The sequence below is a fragment of the Mesoplodon densirostris genome, chromosome 12 (assembly GCF_025265405.1).
Source record: "Mesoplodon densirostris isolate mMesDen1 chromosome 12, mMesDen1 primary haplotype, whole genome shotgun sequence".
In the NCBI taxonomy this organism is placed as follows: Eukaryota; Metazoa; Chordata; class Mammalia; order Artiodactyla; family Ziphiidae; genus Mesoplodon; species Mesoplodon densirostris.
In genome coordinates, this window is record NC_082672.1 from 90,178,367 (window position 1) to 90,201,756 (window position 23,390).

Genomic DNA, 23,390 nt, shown 5'->3' on the forward strand with positions numbered 1-23,390 from the left:
CTATGTCCTAAGAGATATGGGAACATATGTATATGTATAACTGATTCACTCTGTTATGAAGCAGAAACTAACACACCATTGGAAAGCAATTATACTCCAATAAAGATGTTAAAAAATAAAATAAAATAAATAAATAAAAATATTAATTAGAAACCAAAGTTGGTCATCAGAAGCCAGAGAGACTTGGATTCTCTCTTCTCCTGGCATTGGTAGGGCTCTCTCTACCCCTGCCCTTATCAATGGCTACTTCAAGCTGCAGTGTGACTTAGCAGAAGAGCTAAGAGCCATGTAATTTAACAGCTTCCAGACCTCCCACTGTCTATCACAGGGGATGGGTAATTTATTTCATACACTTGGTAAGTGAGAAAGGAGAAGACTGTTTATGTGTACTAGAAGGAGAGAGAGTTAAAAAGATTTTAAAAAGAAGTATGAAAGATTAAGATATTAGTTCCTTGCTCTTAACTAGTGTTTTGTTCAGATGGAGGGTGATGAGAATGATATGATGGAAGATGGAAAGTAAAATTTCCTAGGAAAATGTACAATGATTAAGCATATTGGTGGATAACTGATGTTGAAAATGTTTTCCACTCTTGGAAATCCCGGGTGTTAGTCTCCAAAATCTTAGTTTTCTGGATGAAATATAATTTATGTTATACATTCCTTGTTTTATGCAAAATTTTCTCTACTATAAAAGCAAGTCCCTATTACAAGATGATGAGGATGGTTATTAAATATTCTCAAAACTGCTACCTTTTATAGAGGATTAAACTACACAACAAAACCCAACTTCAGCGTAAGAGTTCAATCCATTTGCAAGTAGTACATAATCAGAGTTGTTTGTATTATAGAAATTGCTAGAAAATATTCCCTGTAACCAAGGAAACAGAGCTACAACTAAATTAACAAGGAAATCTATATTGTGCAGTGAGATGGAGCTGAACTTTTCATGTTTTTATGAAGATTAAATGTGTTAATATATTTAAGTGCTCACCCATTCCAAGAACATATCAAATGCTCGATAATAAAAGTTAATAATAGCACTAGCTCAGATGGGAACTAGTCTTACTGTGGTGATCATTTCACAATGTGTATAAATGTTGAATCACTATGTTGTACACCTGAAACTAATATAATGTTGCATGTCAATTATACTTCAATAAAAAAACAGCAATAACTAACATTTAAGTTAAATAATAATTTTTCATTATAGGACTGTGAATTTCAAAGCTTCTATAAATCTTTCAGAGAGAGCATGTGTATGTATGTGTATGTGTGTGTGTGTGTGTGTGTGTGTGTACACATGAATGTGTTTGAAGACAGCCTGCAGATGTGCCCCCTCACATCTAATTAACAAGCAAATGGTAATATGGGTCACAAAAACTGCTTGTACTGTAGCTTATATTTCTCATGGAAACTATTAAAGTCATGTGATCACATAATATTGATGAGCGTTCCAGCATGTGTAAATTAACTTCTATTAAGTCTATTAACTCTAAGTAAACCCTAGCAGTAATTCTGTATTTCTCAAAAAGTAGAAATTTCACTTCAAGCACTTGCAATAAAAAATTACGCATTTTCCATTTCTAAGATGCATAGAAATACAACACACACACACACTCATTTGTGCAGAGAGGTGAATTTATTATGAAGGAAAAAAACACTCTCCCTTTTATGGGGAGAAAGGTAGGGATTTTAAAAGCACTCTATTCTTCCAGGTTAATTACTGGCTGGCAGAATGCCACATGGAATATGCACTATTTAAATTAAATTTACTAAAATATGAATTTGCTAAAATTTGGTTTACACCAATGACAAGAAATACTATCCTTTACAATATGTCCCCTAAAATGGCAATATTCGTCCATACCCAGAAGCCCCAAGAGAAATCTGTAAACAACTGATGTGGCCACAGTCATTGGAAAATGAAATCCTCTTACTACCACTATGGTCAGATAAGAACATCCAAATAGGTCTAAAGAGTTTGCATTTTACCATCTAGTTACACAAAATTCAAATAAGCTACAATAATAGTGAAGTGATCTTATCAAACAAGACTGAGAAAGTGGTTTTATGTATTTAATTTTTTGCTTAGTCAAATGAGCCAAAACATATTGGTAACAATTTAGCACCTCTTCAAATACAACTGGGTATCTATAGGATAAATGTAAACTGAAGGTAACATTTATCAATTTCATATTTCACTAGTTTACTTGAATTTCTTTTTTTAAATAAGATACATATTTTATTTTTTAATTTTTTGGCCGTGTGCGTGGGCTTGTGGGATCTTATTTTCCCCGATCAGGGACTGAACCCAGACCCTGGCAGTGAAAGTGCTGAGTCCTAACCTCTGGACCACCAGGGAATTCCCTACTTGAATTTCTTAAGGCTTATAATTTTTACTGTTTTGCTTAGGAATGAGAGAATTTACTTATTAGTATTTTTCTCCCCAGCTGACTTTTCTACTGCTATGAAAGGAGCTGTAGATATTTTGTTGAGACAAAAGACTAATGCTAACCATCAGGTCCTAAGCCAACATTTTGATACACTATAATGCGTTTTGTACTAATTATAAAAAAGTGCTCCCGTTGGGCCAGCAGGTTGGAACAGGAAAAGCACTTCTTCCTCAAGGACGAAAAAAGCCCACAGCTTGGCTAGCAGAAAGCAGGCTGGATTTCAGGCCTCTCGCCCTGCCTTTGGGCAAGGCACAAACTGCGGGTCCACATTGCACAGCCCTGGTTAAAACCACACTAATCTGCTTTCTTCTATATCCACTGACACCTCAATGTTTCAATCATCAATAGTTATTTATTCCTAACAAGTAAAGACTGAAATGTGTTATAATAAAGTTGGTTATTATAACTTATTCCTTATAATATGATATGTCTTAGCAAAAAGTACTTGAAGATGAATATAAATAAAAATGTTACAATGCAATTTAAAAAGATTTCACCAAGGGTTTTTCTTTTTCATTTATTATTATTTTGGTGCCAAACAAACCAACCAAACAAAAAGGACACAATTTCTCTTCAATTTGATGCTGGAGAATACAGTGAAAGGAGACAGTTTACAATTTCACTGTTTATTCATTAAAGTTCTAAATCACTAAACAACTAGATGTTTAATAAGTTCTAAAAATTACAGTGTGAACAATCTACTGATTTAATTAGTTGAGAGAATCAGAGTTAACACATTCATATAATACTGAAAAAAAATTCTATATAACCCTACAAATTTATAATTAATACTAAAATTTAAATTATAAAAGTTCTATGAAAGTCATTTGTATGAATTTTATGACAGAGGAAACCTGATTTAAGGATATGGATTTGAGGCACTCCTAAATAAATAGGAAAACATGATACACTGTATAAGATATTGTGGCAATGAAAATTATTAGTAAACTGAAACAAACATTTCTGAAAGATGAAGCTCAGAATGAAAAAACATGAAAACCAGAAGGCCCTTATAAAATCTCTTCAACAAAAATATTTTCCTTTACCAATTGAAATTTAATAAAGTTAAGTGTAGTTGAAAGAAAATTTTTATTAAAAAAATGATAGCTATAGGCTTAGGAGTTGAACATTTCAACAAAGGAGAAGTTTTAAGTATTTAAATGGAAAAGCACCAATATTTAAATGCTTGTAAATATAGTTAGCAAATTTGTTTCACAAGTAGTTATTTTTATTTTGTTACCACAAAAACTTGGAAATAAAACCAAGAGATTATAGCAGGTAGTGTTGATGTTATATTGCCAATGTTTATCAAACTCACCCAAGGATTATTTAATTACCTGTGGAAATGTATCTTCATTTGATGCTGCAATTTAACTGTTAATTAAGGACTCTGATTCTGAAATGATATACTGAGTTACAGTTCTTGTCTGCTAGTGATGCTCTGTCTGGGAGAAAAGATAACCTCAAGACATGATTTTTACTGCTCTACTGGACATTAACCAGTTTTGTACTTAACCTAGCCATCTTATTTTAACATTTCCTTTCAAATGTCTATAAATACCCAGTTCCTCAAAACGCTCTCTGAGCCAGCTTTATCATCTTACCGGTTTCCTCATCAGCCAGTTAATGTCTTTTACCAGTGCTGTTTCTCCCCATCCCCTTCAGGTTTATGGAGGTATAAGTGACATATAAAAATTATATACATTTAAGATGTACAATGTGATGATTTGATATACATATACATTATGAAAAGATTACCACAATCAAATTAACACATCTATCATCTCACATAGTTACTGTATTTTTGTAGTGCAAATACTTAAGATTCACTCTCTTAGCAAATTTTAAGTATACGATACAGTATTATTAAATATGGTAACCATACTGTATATAAGATCTCCAAAACTTATTCATCTTACAACTGACCCATTGTACCCTTTGACCGTCTTCCCATTCCATGCCCTGCCCTCCATCACCCACCACCAGCCCCTGGCAACCACTCTTCTACTTTCTGCATCTAGGAGTTTAGATTTCACACAGAAGTGAGATCATACATATTTGTCTTTCTGTGCCTGGTTTATTCACTTAGCATAATGTCCTTCATGTTCATCCATACTGTAACAAATAGGAGGACTTCTTTCTTTTTAAAGGACTAAATAATTAATATTCCATTGAATATATACAATGCGTTTTTTTTATATCCTTTTGTCTGTTGACAGACACTTAGGTTATTTTTATATCTTGGCTATTGTGGATAATGCTGTAATGAACATGGGGGTGCAGATCTCCATCCGTCCAGAAGTGAGACTGGTGAATCATGTGACAGTTCTATTTTCAATTTTTTGAGGAACCTCTATATTTTTTCCATGATGGTTATACTGCCACTATGGAGAACAGTATGGAGATTCCTTAAAAAACTAAAAATAGAATTACCATATGACCCAGCAATCCCACTGGGCATATACTGGGCATATACCCTGAGAAAACCATAATTCAAAAAGATACATGTACCACAATGTTCATTGCAGCACTATTTACAATAGCCAGGACATGGAACCAACCTCAATGTCCATCAACAGGTGAATGGATAAAGAAAATGTGGTATATACATACAATGGAATATTACTCAGCCATAAAAAGGAATGAAATTGAATTATTTGTGACGAGGTGGATGGACCCATAGTCTGTCATACAGAGGGAAGTAAGTCAGAGAGAAAAATACCATATGCTAAAGCACATATATGGAATCTAAAAAAATGGTACTGATGAACCTAGTGGCAGGGCAGGAATAACGATGCAGACGTAAAGAATGGACTTGAGGACTCGGTGTGGGGAAGGGGAAGTAGGGATGAAATGAGAGAGTAACATTGAAATATATACACTACCAAACGTAAAATGGATGGTTAGTGGGAAGCTGCTGTATAGCACAAGGAGATCAGCTCGATGCTTTGTGATGACCTAGAGGGGTGGGATAGGGAGGGTGGGAGGGAGGCTCAAGAGGGAGGGGATATGGGGATATATGTATACGTATAGTTGATTCACTATGTTGTATAGCAGAAAGTAACATAACATTGTAAAGCAATTATACTCCAATAAAAAATTTTTTTAATAAAAATAAATAAAAAATAAACCATAATGGCTGCACCAATTTACATCTCCAGCAACAATGAATAATGGTTCCCTTTTCTCCACTCCCTCACCAAACACTTGTTATCTCTTGTGTTTTTGATAACAGTTATCCTAACAAATGTGGGGTGCTATCTCTGTGGTTTTGATTTGCATCTTCCTAATGATTAATGACAGTGAACACCTTTTCATATACTAGTTGGCCATTTGCATATCTTGTTTGGAAAATGTCTATTTATGTCCTTTGCCCATTTTAATATCAAGTTATTTGGGTTTTTTTTTTTTACAAATATTTTCTCTCATTCCACAGGCTGTACTTTTATTTTGTTGTTTCCTTTGCTGTGTAGAAGTTTTTTAGTTTGAATATAGTCTTACTCGCTTATTTTTGCTTTTGTTGCCTGTGTTTTTGGTGGCAAATAAAAAAATTCACTGCTAAGATCAATGTCTAGGAGTTTTTTCCCTATGTTTTCTTCAAGTAGTTTTATGGTTTCAGATCTTGTATTTGTCTTTAATCCAATTGAGTTAATTTTTGTGTATGATGTAAGATAAGGTTCCAATTTCATTCTTTTGCACATAGATATCTAGTTTTCCCAACACCATTTATTAAAGAGACTATCTGTTCCCTGTTGTGTAGCATCCTTGTCAAAGGTTAGCTAACTGAATATGCATGGGTTTATTTCTGGGCTCTCTATTCCCTTGTTCTGTTGGTTGAGGTGTCTGTTTTCATGCCAGTACCATCCCATTTTGGTTACTATAGCTTTGAAATATAGGTTGATTTCAGGAAGTTTGATGCCTCCAGCCTTATTTTTCTTCCACAAGACTTCTTTGGCTATTTGGTGTCTTTTGTGGTCTGTATGAAGACAAAATTTTTTTTCTATTAATGGGAAAATGCCATTACAATTTTTCTAGGGATTGCAATGAATCTGTAGATCACTTTGGGTAGTATGGACATTTTAACAATATTAATTCTTCTAATACATGAACACAGGATATCTTTCCATTTATTTGTATCCTCAATTTCTTTCATTAATGTCTTATAGTTTTCAATGTACAGGTTTTTCACCTCCTTGGTTAAATTTATTCCTAAGTACTTTATTCTTTTTGATGCTGCTCTAAATGGGATTGTTTTCTTCATTTCTTTTTCAGATAGTTTGTTGTTAGTGTATAGAAATGCAGTTGATTTTTGTACAAAAATTGTATATCCCAAACCTTACTGAATTCGTTTATTAGTTCTAACAGTTTCTTGGTGGAGTCTTTTGGGTTTCTACATATAAGATTATGTCATCTGCAGAGACAATTTTATTCCTTCTTTTCCTATTTGGATGCATTTTATTTCTTTTTCTTGACTAACTGCTCTTGTTTAGACTTCCAGTACTATGTCGAGTAGAAGTGGAAAGAGTAGGCATCCTTGTCTTGTTCCTAATCTTAGAGGAAAAGGTTACAGCTTTTCATCATTAAGTGTCATGTTAGCTGTGGACTTGTCATATATGCCCTTTATTATGTTGAGATACATTCCTTCTTTACCTAATTTGTTGAGAGTTTTTATCATAAAAAGTTGTTAAATTTTGTTAAGTGCTTTTTCTGCATCTATTAAGATGATCATATGATTTTTATCCTTTATTCTGTAATGCGGTGTGTATCACTTGCATATGTTGAACCATCCTTGCATCCCAGGGATAAATCCCACTTGATCATGGTGTATGACCCTTTTAATTTCTGCTGAATTCAGTTTTCTAATGTTTTGTGAAGGATTCTTGCAGCTATGTCCTTGTAGTATCTGTATATGGCTTTGGACACTTTTACCTTTCTCTACTCTCCACATATTATCCACTCTACATCTTTTTATATTGTGTATGTAGTAGCAAATTTTTGTAGCTTTAGTTATTTTAAACTCTCTTGTCTTTTAACTTTCATACCAGGGTTAAAACTGATTTACCTACCACATTTACAGTATTATTCTGAATTTGACTATAAATTTACCTTTACCAGTGAGTTTGATACAGTTGACCCTGGAACAGCAAAGGGGTTACGGGAGCCAACCTCCCATGCAGTCAAAAATCCACCTATACATTTACAGTTGGTCCTCCATATCCACAGTTCTGCAGATTCAATGAACCATGTATTGTTTAGTTGTGTATTACATATTTAGTGGAAAAAAATCTGTGTATAAGTGGACTCTCACAGTTCAAACTTACGTTGTTCAAGGGTTGTGCTTTCATACATTTTCTCATTGTTATTTAGCATCCTTTTGTTTTATCTTAAAGAAATCCCTTCAGCATTTCCTGTAAGACAGGTCTAGTGGTGATGAATTCTCTCAGATTTTGTTTGTCAGGTAATGTCTTTTTCTCACCTTCACTTCTGAAGAACAACTTTGCCAGGTATAGTATTCTTGGTTGGCAGTTTTTTCCTTTCAGGACTTTTAATATATCATGCTACTTACTCCTGGCCTGCAAGGTTTCTGCTGAGAAATATGCTGATAGCTTTCTCAGGGTTTCCTTGTATGTGAGGAGGTGCTTTTCTCTTGTTGTTTTCAAAAGTTTCTCTTTGACTTCTGACAATCTGATTACATACTGTGTCTCAGGTAATATTCTTTGGATTGATCTTGCTTGGAGACTTTTGAACTTCATGAATTTAAATGTCCATATCCCTCCTATGGTTTATGAAGTTTTTAGCCATTATCTCTTTATATATATATCTCTTCTCTTTCTCACTTTCTTCTCTTTCTGGGACTCCCATAATGCATACATTAATTAATTTTATGGCACCCATAGGTCCTGTATGCATCACTTTTTTTCTTTTTGTTCCTTTAATTGGCTATTTTCTAACGCTCTGTCTTTGAGTTTGTTGATTCTTTACTCTGTCTGATCAAGTAAGCTCTCTACTGAGTTTTTCTTTTCAGTTCAGTCATAGTATTCTGTTTCGTTCAGAATTTCTGTTTTGTTCCCTTTAATGGTTTCTATTTTCTTATTTTGTTCATGTATAGTTTTCTTGATGTAATTTTGTTGCCTATTTGTGTTCTCTTGTATTTCATTGAGTTTCTTGAAGATAATTATTTTGAATTCATTATCAGGCTATGTATAGATCTCCATTTCTTTAGGGTAAGTTATTAGAGATTTATTAGTTTCCTTTGGCAGTGTTAAGTCTGTTTGCCTGATTCTTCATATTCTGTGTAGCCCTGTGTTGGTGTCTGTGCATCTGAAGGAGAAAACACCTCTTCCTGTTTTTAAACACTGGTTTTGGCAGGTAGAGGCCTTCTCCTGTCAGGTCTCTGGGCTGATGATACTGCCTCTGGGATTGCAGTTGAGTGGGGTTGGGGCTGGGTCATGTGGCTGCTTCTGGGTTTGCTGTAGTGTCCATGTTAGTGGGCCTGTTACCAGGGGCTTGGATGGGTATAGATCCTGCCTCCTGGTCCCTGAGCAGACAGGACTGCCTTCACGACCTTGGTTAGTAGGGCTGGAGCTGGGACAAGGGTCCACTTCAGGATATGCAGTTGGGTTCAGAGATGATGGGCTTGTTACCAGGTACGTGTTTGGGTGTAGCTCCTGCTGGGTCTCTGGCTAGGCCAGACTAGCCCTGGACGGCAGCTAACTGGGGCTAAATGAAGTGAGAAGGTTGCTTTAAGGTCCACAGTTGGGACCAAGATCTATAGGCCTGCCCATAGGGGCATGGATGAGTGTGTCTCCCACAAGGTCCCTGGGTGGGTAGGACTGCTCACTGAGTGAGATTGGGAGGGGCTGGAGCCTAGTCACAAGGCTGCTTCAGGATCTGAGGTTGGATTAAGGTCATCACTGGGCCTGCCTCTGGGGGCACAGACAGATGTGTCTCCTGATGGATCCCTGGGCAGGCAGAACTGCTCCTGGACCATGACTGAGAGAGGCTGGAGCTGGGTCACAGGCAGTTTCAGGGTCCACAGTTAAGACCAAGGACTGGAGGCCTGTTACCCAAGGCATGGGTGTGTACACTCCTCCCTGGACCCATGGCAGATATTACTGGTGGCAGGATCATGGCCAAACAGGACTGCAGTGAGTCCACAGGGGCATGGCAGTGTTTCCAGGTCTGTTGCCAGGACCAGTGTTGGCGAGCTTCCCACCTGGGAGTAGGCTTGCCTTCTCAAATCAACTGTTCTTGGTCTTGGGCTCCATTTGGGATTTGCAACCTTTTACCTGGATCCCAGAGCTCCCACAAAGGCACTTTTATCTGTGGGTGGCTCCCAAAGTATTGTTCCTATGGGGAGATATGATGGGACACCTCCTGTGTCAGTCCCTCTGTGTTGTTTCCCTCTGTGTTGTTCCTACAAGCCATTTTCAAACTTAAACAATTTTTTATTTTGATAGTTTGATGTAGTAAAGTAAGTTATTTAACACCAACTCTGTGAAGCTTTGAGAATTAAGCAGTAATTAACTTAATTTTTATATTGGTATTAAATATGTTTAATTAAAAACATATAAAAGCTTAATTTTTTTCCCCAAGATTCATGAATAAAATGGAAATCAAGCACTTAGGTGTGATCCCTCTTAATTAGTTTAGTACGGATATTTTCTGGTACCAAGAAGAATCTATCCCAGATTTCAACTGCATGAAGTCAAATACAATGTGAATAAAACCAGTTAAGGTCTAAAGGAATCCATGAAGGAGACCATATCTGAACAAACCAAATTCGAAATGCTGCCTCTGAGTAATCTCATAAGTTCATGGGAACACCCAATCTTCTAAGGCCTGCATCTATAGGGAGCAGTTACTAAAAATAATCAGAATTTGAGAACAGCGAAGTAAAAATACTCCCATTGTTCCAGCTTTTAAACTAAAAAACTGTATGATTACTTGAATATTTTAACTGTATTATGTGTATTTTTTCTGTCTTTGTCTCACTCTCTCAATATATATTTCAATCAATCAATCAACACCATTCTTAACATTTTCTCCCTGAGTTTCTAGCACCATTTTGGATAATCAGAAGGTAAGCATAACAATTATAGCCTGAATAAAAACAACTAAATAGAAAAATGGCATGGTTGCCTGGCTTCACTCACCCCCCCACGCAGTGGCGCCTCCTGAAGGTGGTGGTGGTGCTGGTGTCGTGGCTGCTGCCGCCCCTGCAGAGGAGAAGTCTGGCTGCAGGTCCAGGAGATCACTAGATGGTTTAGAAGCGCTGAAAGGAAAATATGATTTTAAAATCAGATTTTGAAATTTTAAAATGTAAAGATGCTTTTTAAATAAAGACTTATGCAGAAAACATCACAGATTTTGGCTATTTTAAATTCAGTAAGAGAATAATATTTTGTAAAGTACAGCAGTAAAGCATATGTTCCTCTATACTGAGAGTTGGCAAACAACTTTTGTAAAGGGCCAGATACTAAAAATTTTAGGTTTGCGAGCCAGAAAGTCTCTATCGCTATTCGACTATGCCAATGCAGTGTGAAATAAGACATAGGCAGTACGTAAGCAAATGAACACGCTTTTGTTCCAGTAAAAATTTATTTACAGAAAAAGATAGTGGGCTAGATTTGATCTATGGGCCAACTCTTGCAAAGTTAAATTATACTTCAAGCAATGGGTCACTCAGCAAATCACAGAGCAGAAATTAAAAGGGAAAATCTAAATGCCTGAAAATAAGGGGGAATTTTAAACATGTTATGTCCACTAGGTAGCATCTGAAATGCTGGTTATAAGGGCTGTGACAAAAGGAAACGTACTCCAAATATTAAAGGTAAGAGAATTATTGGTAATTTTTTTTCCTTTTCTCTATTTTCTAAAGTTTTTTTTGTGTTTTTTTTTGTAGTATGGTAAATAATTCTTAACTTGAAAAGAATAATTTATTTATAAACCAAAGAATACTAAAATGAATAATCACTATTGTACCTTTTTTTCTAAGTTAAACTACAACACATCAAGTTTGCCTATAAGAGACCTCACCTAAAAATAATTCCGTATTTTTCACTCTTATTCAATTGGGGCTGTGCTTTTCAAAGCTCCTCCATCTATAGAAGTTCCAAGGAGGAGCCTAGAGCATTGCTACTCAAAGTGTGGTTTCCAAACTAGCAGCATCCTGGGACCTTGTTAGAAATGCAAAATCCCAGGCTTAACCAGTATCTACTACATCAGAGTCTTCATTTTACTACAACCCCAGGGGTTTCACTGTACAGTCAGGTTTAAGGAGCACTGGCTTAAAGGCTGCCAGACCAGGTACTAAGCCATCAGGGTCCCAGGTTCCCCACCCCTCCTCATAAATAGCCATTCCATCTTTATCTTTTTACATATTAGATTTCCGAGCAATATTTTTTGGAAAAAAGGATTCTGCTGCTTAAAAAAAAAAGTTTCAAGATCCCTGAAACTTGCCTAGTTTTGATGTCTATTTCATAAATATGACTGGTCTAAGAGCCAGAATAGGGAAACATTTATTTTTAAGACTGGAATCAAAGCTTTTATAAGAAGCAATTTATCTTAGTATAGAGGCAGAAAGGACTTGGCTTTACCAAGCCTGTGATTATGAAAGCAGAATTAAGCAAGTAGAGGGTAACGTGCATAGTTAACATGCATACATTATGGGGCTTTATTGCTCAGTTCAAAATTCACATCTCCAAATACAGGGCATTCATAATCAGAGTCACAGATACTACAAGATGGGACTAGAAAGCTCTCAAGGCTAAAGAACCAAACAAAGAGTTGACCTAAAATTATTATCTGAGGAAGCCTCTCTGAGTTGGGGCTTCAATTCAGGTGGCCCAGAGATTTTACAGAAAGCACAGTCATCCCCCGCTTTCTCACTACTGTTCTGACCTTTAGGCACTATGAAAGCAATAAGGGGCCTTCCCTGGTGGTGCAGTAGATAAGACTCCACACTCCCAATACAGGGGGCCTGGATTTGATCCCTGGTCAGGGAACTAGATCCCATATGCATGCCGCAACTAAGAGTTCACATGCCACAACTAAGGAGCCCTGGAGCTGCAATCAAGCATTCCTGGAGCCACAACTAAGGAGCCCACGAGCCGCAACTAAGGAGCCTGCCTGCCGTAACTAAGACCTGGTGCAACCAAATAAATAAATATTTTAAAATAGCAATTAGGCACATCCTGACGGTTTCTTCCTACCACCAGAGTTTGAGTTCCTCATATGCACCAGCTAATTGGCCTGCAACTACAAGCATTTCATTTCACTTCACTTCCTTTCATCTCATTTCTTAGCACTTTAAGACACCCTTTAAATTTCACACAAGAAGCAGCTAATTTCAGAAAACACTGTCCATATCATCCATTTCAGAAGAACCTGAAGTGTGTGCATCTTTTTCCACTTCCTTTGCCAAATGTGTGAGCAACAAGCTGATTTCCACAGCTTAGGTCTTTCTTACACTTTGAGAGGTACAAGCCTAAGTAACTGTATGAAGTATAGAAGAACTTAGTCTATGTACCTGGAAATAACCCAAAATATCACACATTTACTAGGACTACATTTCATTTTGTAAAGTCATTTGGGTTTGGTACACAAAAATAAAATGAAAACCTGATCATAATATTAATAAACGGTTCACTGCATTCTCATGAACTAACCTGACTGGTACAGCTGCAGATGCAGTTGCAAACAAATCAACTGGAGGGGATGTGTCAATAGTTTTAGCTGGTGTAGAATTAGGCGACGTAACAGTTGTGGCTGGAGAAGACTGAAAGGGAAGATGCAAAGCACACTCTGGTCAAATGTGAATCTACAGGACACAAGATAAGAGGACCTCCAATTTTCAGACCCATGCCATTCCCAGCAATTTTTTGGTTGCTCCTCATGGGAGAAAAAACTCAAGAAAATTTGAAGTTGAGAACAGTAACAAATAATCAATACTGGATAAAACATGTTTCAAATTTTAAAAGTTATATGTAATTTATATAAAATTATGAAAAAAATAATTGGCCTAACTTTGCAATGACTTCTATGCATGTATTTACAGTCAAAGCCAAACAATAAATCAGGAGTTTGCGATGAACAGATATGCACTACTATATATAAAATAGATAAACAACAAGGTCCTATTGTATAGCACAGGGAACTTTATTCAGTAACTTGTAATAACTTATAATGGAAAACAATCTGAAAAAGAATATACACACACACATACATACACATATACATATATATAAAGGGTGAATCACTTTGCTGAACATCAGAAACTATCACAGCATTGTAAATCAACTACACTTCAATAAAAAAATAAAATAAAATCAAAGCCAAACATATTTTCTAAACACTAAATTAGTGGGAAGGATCTTGCTAGCTGCCAAAAATGGAAAAAAAATTAATTGTAATGACTGCTGTGAAACCAAGGCCATTATTTTCTTTTCTGCATCCTAAACAGATTTCATGTAAAGTCTTCTCAGATGCCTTTAAAATCTAGAAATGTAACTTACAAGATAGTTCACAGATGGCAGAGAACAATTCCCAAACAACATTCAAGTCACTGACAGCTTGAGGATAGCCCATCACTAATATGAAACAGATAAAACTAAAAAAGTGAAATAAAACCTAACATTTATTGTCCTGGGCTGGTTTAAGCAGAGGACTTAATAGTCAGCTAATATATCAAAAAAATGTTTGTTTAGTAACTATCCTAACTCTATTTGTATATTTAATTTGCTTGTATTCACAAGAGAAAGATTAACAGCAATCTCAAACCAGTCCACCAATACTTAGTTCTATAAGTGGAAACGAGACCTAACAGCAAGCAAAATGCACAAAGACCAAGGTCAAGCCAGGGCCATCAGACACTGCTGTAACAGGACATCTAATTGCAAGTAGACCAAACTTAGAGGAAGTTTGAAAAAGAACAATTTAAGAAAAAGGACTGAGGAGATAAGAAATGTATAGGAGTTTCCAGACTTAAATAGTATCTGTTTAATAGCTGTTTGTCCAAGAATATAACTAATCAAGAAGTCAAAATCCAAAGATACACAAGTGCCAAGTGCTCAGCACTTCAAGAAAGACAAACCCATGAGCAGTATGGATGCTGTCACTCAGAAAGGGTGAACTCAAGCTTTGCTCTTCACCAAAAATTTAAAATTTCCAAATGGAATGTGAAAGATTATCAAGGGGATAGAAAGGACTAACATTAATTTGCATGTCATCCATTGTGGACACTGACAACTCTGAAATAAATTAGTGGGTTATTTTATTTATTTATTTATTTTTGTGGTACGTGGGCCTCTCACTGTTGTGGCCTCTCCCATTGTGGAGCACAGGCTCCGGACATGCAGGCTCAGCGGCCATGGCTCACGGGCCCAGCCACTCCACGGCATGTGGGATCTTCCTGGACCGGGGCACGAACCTGTGTCCCCTGCATCGGCAGGCGAACTCTCAACCACTGCGCAACTAGGGAAGCCCAGTGGGTTTTTTTTTTAAACGAATATATGTGGGCTTCCCTCGTGGCGCAGTGGTTAAGAATCCACCTGCCGATGCAGGGGACATGGGTTCAAGCCCTGGTCCAGGAAGACCCCACATGCCATGGAGCAACAAGGCTGGTTTGCCACAACTACTGAGCCTGCGCTCTAGAGCCCATGAGCCACAACTACTAAAGCCCACGTGCCACAACTACTGAAGCTCATGTGCCTAGAGCCCGTGCTCGGCAACAAGAGAAGCCACCGCAATGAGAAGCCCGCTCACCTCAATGAAGAGTAGCCCCTGCCTGCTGCAACAAGGAAAGCCCACGCACAGCAATGAAGACCCAACACAGCCAAAAATAAAATAATAAAATAAATTTATAAAAATAAACCAATACATGTAAATACCTTAGAAAGTGATGTTTATGAAACACCAGGGAGAACGTAATGATAGCAATGAATCTACCAATATAAATGCAGAAATGAAGGTCTTCAAAGGCTCATTAAAAACTGCCTTGTAATAATAAGCTCTGAAGAGATGCGGGAGGTATGAAAACAGAACCAAAATAATCCTGTTATTACAAGAAGAAAAGGTCAAAATTCAATTTGGCGAAAACGCAGAAACAGACCATCTCAAAGGATTCCAGAATTTTACCACCCTCTACTCAGCAGCCGTATGGTGGAATTTTTCCACAGACATAATGATTTTATTCATTTTTCTTTTAATAGACCTTTATTGGAATGAAATTGCTTCACAATACTGTGTTAATTTCTGTTGCACAACAAAGCAAATCGGCCATACGCATACACATGTCCCCACGTCCCCTCTCTCTTGAGCCTCCCTCCCATCCTCCCTATCCCACCCCCTAGGTCACCGCAAAGCACCGAGCCGATCTCCTTGTGCTATGCTGCTGCTTCCCACCAGCCAACTATTTTACATTTGGTCGTGTATACATGTCAGTGCTACTCTCACTTCGCCCCAGCTTCGCCCTCCCACCCCACATCCTCAAGTCCATTTTCTATGTCTACCTCTTTATTCCTGCCCTGCAACTAGGTTCATCAGTACCATTTTTTTTTTTAGATTCCATATATATGAGTTAGCATATGGTATTTTTCTCTTTCTGACTTACTTCACTCTGTATGACAGACTCTAGGTCCATCCACCCCACTACAAATAACTCAATTTCATTTCTTTTTCTGGCTGAGTAATATTCCATTGTATATATGTGCCACATCTTCTTTATCCATTCATCTGTCAATGGACACTTAGGTTGCTTCCATGTCCTGGCTATTGTAAACAGCGCTGCAATGAACACTGTGGTACGTATCTCTTTCTGAATTATGGTTTTCTCAGGGTATATGCCCAGTACTGGGAGTGCTGGGTCATATGGCAGTTCTATTTTCAGTTTTTTAAGGAACCTCCACACTGTTTTCCATAATGGTTGTATCAACTGACATTCCCACCAATAGTGCAGGATGGTTCCCTTTTCACTACACCCTTTCCAGCATTTATTGTTTCTAGATTTTTTGAAAATGGCCATTCTGACCGGCATAAGGTGATACCTCATTGTAGTTCTGATTTGCATTTTTTAAATAATTTGTGATGTTGAGTATCTTTTCATGTGTCTCGTGGCCAACTGTATGTTTTCCTTGGTGAAATGTCTATTTAGGTCTTCCACCCATTTTCTTTTTTTTAAACATCTTTATTGGAGTATAATTGTTTTACAATGGTGTGTTAGTTTCTGCTTTATAACAAAGTAAATCAGTTACACATATACATATATCTCCATATCTCTTCCCTCGTGTCTCCCTCCCTCCCACCCTCCCTATCCAACCTCTCTAGGTGGTCACAAAGCACAGAGCTGATATCCCTGTGCTATGTGGCGGCTTCCCACTAGCTATCGATTTTATATTTGGTAGTGTATATATGTCCATGCCACTCTCTCACTTTGTCCCAGCTTACCTTTCCCCCTCCCTGTGTACTCAAGTCCATTCTCTAGTAGTTCTGCATCTTTATTCCCATCTTGCCCCTAGGTTCTTCATGACTTTTTTTTTTTTTTTTTAGATCCCATATATGTTAGCATAGTTGTTTTTCTCTTTCTGACTTACTCCACTCTGTATGACAGACTCTAGGTCCATCCACCTCACTACAAATAACTCAATTTCATTTCTTTTTATGGCTGAGTAATATTCCATTGTATATATGTGCCACGTCTTCTTTATCCATTCATCTGTCGATGGACACTTAGGTTGCTTTCATGTCCTGGCTATTGTAAATAGAGCTGCAATGAACATTGTGGTACATGACTCTTTTTGAATTATGGTTCTCTCAGGGTATATGTCCAGTAGTGGGATTGCTGGGTCATATGGTAGTTCTATTTTTAGTTTCTTAAGGAACCTGCACACTGTTCTCCATAGTGGCTGTATCAATTTACATTCCTACCAAGAGTGCAAGAGAGTACCCTTTTCTCCACACCCTCTCCAGCATTTATTGTTTGTAGATCTTTTGATGATGGCCATTCTGACTGGTGTGAGATGATATCTCATTGCAGTTTTGATTTGCATTTCTCTAATGATTAATGATATTGAGCATTCTTTCATGTGTTTGTTGGCAATCCATATATCTTCTTTGGAGAAATGTTTATTTAGGTCTTCTGCCCACTTTTGGATTGGGTTGTTTGTTCTTTTGATATTGAGCTGCATGAGCTACTTGTAAATTTTGGAGATTAATCCTTCATCAGTTGCTTCATTTTCAAATATTTCTCTCATTCTGAGGGATGTCTTTTCATCGTTTATGGTTTCCTTTGTTGTGCAAAAGCTTTTAAGTTTCATTAGGTCCCATTTGTTTATTTTTGGTTTTATTTCCATTTCTCTAGGAGGTGGGTCAAAAAGGATCTTGCTGTGATTTATATCAGTGTTCTGCCTATGTTTTCCTCTAAGAGTGCGATAGTGTCTGGCCTTAATTTAGGTCTTTAACCCATTTTGAGCTTATTTTTGTGTACGGTGTTAGGGAGTGTTCTAATTTCATTCTTTTACATGTAGCTGTCCAGTTTTCCCAGCACCACTTATTGAAGAGGCTGTCTTTTCTCCACTGTATATTCTTGCCTCCTTTATCAAAGATAAGGTGACCATATGTGCATGGGTTTATCTCTGGGCTTTCTACCCTGTTCCATTGATCTATATTTCTGTTTTTGTGCCACTACCATACTGTCTTGATTACTGTAGCTTTGTATTATACTCTGAAGTCAGGGAGGCTGATTCCTCCAGCTCTGTTTTTCTTTCTCAAGATTGCTTTGGCTATTCAGGGTCCTTTGTCTTTCCATACAAATTGTGAAATTTTTTGTTCTAGTTCTGTGAAAAATGCCAGTGGTAGTTTGATAGGGATTGCATTGAATCTGTAGATTGCTTTAGGAAGTATAGTCATTTTCACAATGTTGATTCTTCCAAGCCAAAAACACAGTATATCTCTCCATCTATTTGTATGATCTTTAATTTCTTTCATCAGTGTCTTATAATTTTCTGCATACAGGTCTTTTGCCTCCTTAGGTAGGTTTATTCCTAGATATTTTATTCTTTTTGTTGCAATGGTAAATGGGAGTGTTTTCTTGATTTCACTTTCAGATTTTTCACCATTAGTGTATAGGAATGCAAGAGATTTCTGCACATTAATTTTGTATCCTGCTACTTTATCAAATTTATTGATTAGCTCTTGTAGTTTTCTGGTATCTTCTTTAGGATTCTCTATGTATAGTATCATGTCATCTGCAAACAGTGACAGCGTTACTTCTTCTTTTCCTATTTGTATTCCTTTTATTTCTTTTTCTTCTCTGACTGCTGTGGCTAAAACTTCCAAAACTATGTTGAATAATCGTGGTGAGAGTGGGCAACCTTGTATTGTTCCTGATCTTAGTGGAAATGGTTTCAGTTTTTCACCATTGAGGACAATGTTGGCTGTGGGTTTGTCATATATGGCCTTTATAATGTTGAGGTAAGTTCCCTCTATGCATACTTTCTGGAGGGTTTTTTATCATAAATGGGTGTTGAATTTTGTTGAAAGCTTTCTCTGCATCTATTGAGATGATCATATGGTTTTTCTCCTTCAATTTGTTAATATGGTTTATTACACTGATTGATTTGCATATATTGAAGAATCCTTGCATTCCTGGGATAAACCCCACTTGATCATGGTGTACTTCCACCCATTTTTTAAACTGGATTGTTTGTTTGATATTGAGCTCCATGTGCTATTTGTATATTTTGGAGATTAATCCTTTGTCTGTTGTTTCATTTGCATATATTTTCTCCCATTTTGGGGGTTGTCTTTTTGTCTTGTTTACAGTTTCCTTTGCTGTGCAAAGGCTTTTAAGTTTAATTAAGTCCCATTTGTTTAGTTTTGTTTTTATTTCTGTTCCTCTGGGAGGTGGGTCAAAAAAGATCCTGCTGTGGTTTATCTCAAAGAATGTTTTTCCTATATTTTCCTCAAGAGTTTTATAGTGTCTGGTCTTACATTTAAGTCTTTAATCCATTTGGAGTTTATTTTTGTGTATCATGTTAGGGAGTGTTCTAATTTCATTCTTTTATGTGTAGCTCTCCAGTTTTCCCAGCACCACTTATTGAAGAGACTGTCTTTTCTCCATTGTATATCCTTGCCTCCTTTGTCATAGATTAGTCGACCATAGGTGTGTGGGTTTATCTCTGGGCATTATTTTGTGGAATAAAGTGGCGAGAGTGGACAGCCTTGTCGTGTTCCTAATCTTATTGGAAATGCTTTCAGTTTTTCACCATTGAGTATGATGCTTGCTGTGGGTTTGTCATATATGGCCTTTATTATGTTGAGGTAGGTTCCCCTATGCCCATTTTCTGGAGAGTTTTTTTTTTTTTTAAATCATAAATGGGTGTTGAATTTTGTCAAAAGCTTCTTCTGCATCTATTGATATGATCATATGGTTTTTATTCCTTAATTTGTTAATGTGGTGTTTCACATTGATTGATTTACATATATTGAAGAATGCTTGCATCCCTGGGATAAGTCCCACTTGATCATGGTGTATGATCCTTTTAATGTGCTGTTGGATTCCACTTGATAGTATTTTGTTCAGGATTTTTGCATCTGTGTGCATCAGTGATATTGGTCTGTAATTTTCTTTTTTTGTGATCTCTTCTGGTTTTGCTATCAGCCAGATGGTGGCTTCATAGAATCCATTTGGGAGTATTTCTCCCTCTGCAATTTTTTGGAAGAGTTTGAGAAGGATGGGTGTTAACTCTTTTCTAAATGTTTGCTAGAATTCACCTGTGGAGCCATGTGGTCCTGCACTTTTGTTTGTTGGAAGATTTTTAATTACCTTTCAACTTCATTACTTGTGATAGATCTGTTTACATTTTCGAATTCCTCCTGGTTCAGTCTTGGAAAATTTTACATTTCCAAGAATTTGTCCATTTCTCTGTGCTTGTCCATTTTATTGGCATACAGTTGTTTGTAGTAGTCTCTTATAATCCTTTGTATTTCTGTAGTGTCAGGTGTGATTTTTCCTTTTTCATTTCTCATTTTATTGATTTGCATACTCTACCTTTTTTTCTTGATGAGTCTGGCTAAGGGTTTACCAATTTTGTTTATCTTCTCAAAGAACCAGTTTTTAGTTTTATTGATCTTTGTTACCGTTTTCTTTGTTTCTATTTCATTTATTTCTGCTCTGATCTTTATGATTTCTTTCCTTCTACTGACTTTGGTTTTCTTTGTTCTTCTTTCTCTAGCTGTTTTAAGTGTAGGGTTAGATAGTTTCTTTGAGATTTTTCTTGTTTCTGGAGTTGAGATTGAATTGCTATAAACTTCCCTCTTAGAACTGCTTTTGTTGCGTCCCATAGATTTTGGGCCTTCCTGTTTTCATTGTCATTTGTTTTTATGTATATTTTAATTTCTTCTTTGATTTCTTCAGTGATCTCTTGGTTATTTAGTAGCACACTGTTTAGCCTCCATGTATTCGTGTTTTTTATAGTTTTTTTCCTGTAACTGATTTCTAATCTCATAGCATTGTGGTCAGCAAAGATGCCTGATATGATTTCAATTTTCTTAAATTTTCCAAGGCTTGATTTGTGACCCAAGATGTGATCTATCCTGGAGAATGTTCCGTGTGCACTTGAGAAGGAAGTGTATTCTTCCACTTTTGGGTGGAATGTTCTATAAATATCAATTAGATCTATCTGGTCTGTTGTGCCATTTAAAGCTGTATTTCTTTATTTATTTTCTGTTTGGATGATCTGTCCATTGTTGTAAGTGGTGTGGTTAAAGTCCCCTACTATCATTGTGTTACTGTCGATTTCTCCTTTCATGGTTGTTAGCATTTGTCTTATGTACTGAGGTGTTCCTTTGTTGGGTGCATAAACATTTATAATTGTTACATCTTCTTCTTGGATTGATCCTTTGATCATTATGTAGTGTCTGTCCTTATCTCTTGTAACAGTCTTTATTTTAAAGTCTATTTTGTCTGATATGAGTATTGTCACTCCAGTTTTCTTTTGATTTCCATTGCATGGAATATCTTTTTCCATCCCTTCACTTTCCGTCTGTATGTGTTCCTAGGTCTGAAGTGGGTCTCTTGTAGACAGCATATATATGGGTCTTGTTTCTCTATCCATTCAGCCAGTCTGTGTCTTTTGGTTGGGGCATTTAATCCATTTACATTCAGGGTTATTATCAATATGTATGTTCCTATTACCATTTTCTTAGTTGTTTTGGGTTTGTTTTTGTGCATCTTTTCCTTCTCTTGTGTTTCCCACTTAGAGAAGTTTCTTCAGCAATTGTTGTAAAGCTGGTTTGGTGGTGCTGAATTCTCTTAGCTCTTACATGTCTGAAAAGCTTTTGACTTCTCCACTGAATGTGAAGGAGATACTTGCTGGGTAGAGTAATCTTGGTTATAGGTTTTTCTCTTTCATCACTTTAAGTATATCCTGCCACTCCCTTCTGGCCTGCAGAGTTTCTGTTGAAAAATCAGCTGATACCCTTATGGGGATTCCTTTGTATTTTATTTTTGTTTTTCACTTGCTGATTTTAATATTTTTTCTTTGAATTTAATTTTTGTTAGTTTGATTTGTATGTGTCTTGGTGTGTTTTTTTCTAGGGTTTATCCTGTATGACACTCTCTGTGCTTCCTGGACTTGGGTGACTATTTCCTTTCCCATGTTAGGGAAGTTTTCAACTATAATCTCTTCAAATATTTTCTCAGACCCTTTCTTTTTCTCTTCTTCTTCTGGGACCCCTATAATTTGAATGTTGGTGTGTTTAGTGTTGTCTGAGAGGTCTTCAATTCTTTTCATTCTTTTTTCTTTATTCTGCTCTGCAGTAGTTATTTCCACTATTTTATCTTCCAGCTCACTTATTCATTCTTCTGCCTCAGTTATTCTGTTATTGATTCCTTCTAGTGTATTTTTCATTTCAGTTATTGTATTGTTTATCTCTGTTTGTTTGTTCTTTAGTTCTTCTAGATCTTTGTTAAACATTTCTTGTATTTTCTCAGTCCATGCCTCCATTCTATTTTCAATATTCTGGATCATCTTTACTATCATTTCTCTGAATTCCTTTTCAGGTAGATTGCCTATTTCCTTTTCATTTATTTGGTCTTGTAGGTTTTTACCTTGCTCCTTCATCTGTGACATAGTTTTTTGTCTTTTTTTTTTTTTTTTTTTAAATGAGTGGGATTGTGTTACTCTCTTACTGGTTGTTTGGTCTGAGGCTTCCAACACTGGAGTTTGTAGGCTGTTGGGTAGAGCTGGTTCTTGGAGCTGAGATGAGGAACTCCGTGAGACCTCACTGCAATGAATATTCCCTGGGGCCTGAGGTTCTCTGTTAGTCCAGTAGTTCGGACTCGGAGCTCCCGCTGCAGGAACTTCGGCCCAACCCCAGGCTCATGAACCAAGATTCCACAAGCCACGTGGGGTGGCAAAAAAACTCCAAAAAACAAACAAACAAAATGAATACCAAAGTAAAAAATAAAATTAGACTAGGAAACTAACAGATATGTTAGAGAGAATATAAAAATAAAATATAGATGAATCAACCAGAAGGTACATCAGTACCAGAATAGTAAAAAAGAGAAGGGAAAAGAAAACAAAAAATGGGGGGAAAGGCCTTGGCTGTGGAGGGCAGGGAGTAAGCAAGGGTGAGGTATGGGCAATTGGTGGGGCCAATGCTCAGGACCCACAGGGCTGGAAAAGGCCCTGGGGACTGTGGGTGGTGGGGCTTAAGCTCAAGGAACAGAAGGGGGCCAGGCGTGCTCCCCACCCCTGGTCTCAGAGGGCAGGGGACCTCACCTTGGAGCCCAGCAGGCTTCCTGAGTTCAAGTAGGTGGGGCAAACGCCTTCCTCTCCTCTCCCACTACTCCCAGAGGGCCATCTCCCCCCTGCCCCCGCCTGCCTCTCCTGATCTCCCCGGCCTCCCTCCTATGCCCCGAGGACCAATGCG

General features: G+C 37.1%; 1 protein-coding gene across 12 annotated transcripts in view; it reads right to left on the reverse strand.

Moving 5' to 3' along the window:
* Positions 1–23,390, reverse strand: part of SNAP91 (synaptosome associated protein 91) — a 157,231-nt gene that overhangs the window by 50,036 nt on the left and 83,805 nt on the right. For all 12 annotated transcript variants that reach the window (XM_060114391.1, XM_060114390.1, XM_060114381.1 and 9 more), the window contains 2 exons: positions 13,124–13,233; positions 10,610–10,728 (listed from right to left, as the gene is read on the reverse strand). In XM_060114391.1, the coding sequence (XP_059970374.1) occupies positions 10,610–10,728; positions 13,124–13,233 (229 nt within the window). The remainder of the gene's footprint in view (positions 1–10,609; positions 10,729–13,123; positions 13,234–23,390) is intronic.